General features: G+C 50.7%; 1 protein-coding gene across 1 annotated transcript in view; it reads right to left on the reverse strand.

Moving 5' to 3' along the window:
• Positions 1 to 1,037, reverse strand: part of LOC101984945 (carcinoembryonic antigen-related cell adhesion molecule 1-like) — a gene marked incomplete at both ends in the record, with an annotated part of 3,555 nt that extends 2,518 nt beyond the window's left edge. Inside the window, 2 exons of the mRNA XM_005372328.1 lie at positions 9 to 263; positions 714 to 1,037. Of these exons, the coding sequence (XP_005372385.1) occupies positions 9 to 263; positions 714 to 1,037 (579 nt within the window). The remainder of the gene's footprint in view (positions 1 to 8; positions 264 to 713) is intronic.
• Positions 1,038 to 1,429: the final 392 nt, after the last annotated feature.

Consider the following 1,429-nt stretch of genomic DNA (forward strand, 5'->3'; position numbering starts at 1 on the left):
CCACTTACCAAGGACTTCAATGTACTTGACTGTGGTCTTATTGAGGCCAGTGACAGAGTTATAGACGAAGCAGGTATAGGATCCACTGTTATTAGTAGTGATGTTTTGGATAAAGAGCTCTTGGGAGGATGACAGGAACTCTCCATTGACAAACCAAGAGTACAGTGCAGGTGGGTTAGAGGCTGCTTGACAGGAGAGGCTGAGGTTTGTCCTTAAATGAAAATAAGTATTTGAGGGGGATATGATCGGGTCATCTGGACCATCTGGAGCAAACAGAAGAAAGGCACATGTGATGTCAGCAGAGGGAAGGCAATCCTGGTCTGCAGAAGGTCATAGTATCTCTCTGAGCTGTGCTATAACCTCAGTTGAGCAGGTCACACCCACAACTGGGGTGCAGATTAGTAGAAGAGTATTCATGCAGCAGGCACAAGTCCTGATCCATCTCCAGTACAGCACACAAACATCCCCACTGCACACTCACGTGTGCACTGAGCCCAAGTCTGCACTGTCCCCTGTCTCCGTCACCCTGAGCCTCAAACCCATTCTAGCTCAATACTGGGCCTGGCTGCATGTATCTGGGCTGGGCCAGGAGGCCCTGGTCAGCCTAGGTATCTGTGTGGTGGGTCTGTGTCACCAACCCAAGGGGACTGAGTTTCCTAGCTCTAGCCCTTTGTATAGACAGTTGTAGCCAGGATGAAGCAGACAATACTTACAAGTAATGTTCAGAGTGAATGGGTCACTTCGGGAGGTGCTCACTGGGTTCCGGGTTTCACACTCATAATCTCCTGTGTCATTCCTCACAACACTGAGTAAAGTGAGAGTCCTGTTGTCCTCAGACAGCTTCAGCCTGTCACCTTCTGAGAGGCTTTGGCCATTTCTGCTCCACAGGTAGCTTGTATTCTCAGTCTTTGGATCACACATTAATGCTACTGAGTCCTCACCCTCCATGGGATTGGAATTGTTGCTTGTGATGCGGGGCTTGGGTAGTAGTGCTGTGTGTGCAGACAACAGAGAGAAGGTTGCCCTGAGTGGCGCCTCTGATTTTTGCAAGGGCCTCTTTCAAGAGAGATTGTCTCCCATCTCCCCTCCAACCCATATCCTCAAAGAATCAGGCAGGAAACAAATTACAGGCAGATGGAATAGCTGAGCTCTCAGAGACAATGGGGTCGCCTGTGCTGTGTATGGGAGAAGCAAGGGCTTTCCCAGGAGGGAACTGAGCTGCAGTGTGTGGTGATGGACAGACTCGAGACTTGGAATCAGAGACCTCATGTTATCTCCTGGTCCTCACTGACACATTGCGTGTCTTAGGACACAATGTGCGAGCCCCTCCAGCGGCCCTGACCTCCACTGCTCAGTGAGGACCAGCGCCCTCCAAGCCTTTGCTGCTCAGGGCTCTCCTACAGATAGGTCATGATTGGTCTTCCCATTG

This window comes from Microtus ochrogaster, unplaced genomic scaffold, assembly GCF_000317375.1.
Source record: "Microtus ochrogaster isolate Prairie Vole_2 unplaced genomic scaffold, MicOch1.0 UNK1561, whole genome shotgun sequence".
Lineage (NCBI taxonomy): Eukaryota > Metazoa > Chordata > Mammalia > Rodentia > Cricetidae > Microtus > Microtus ochrogaster.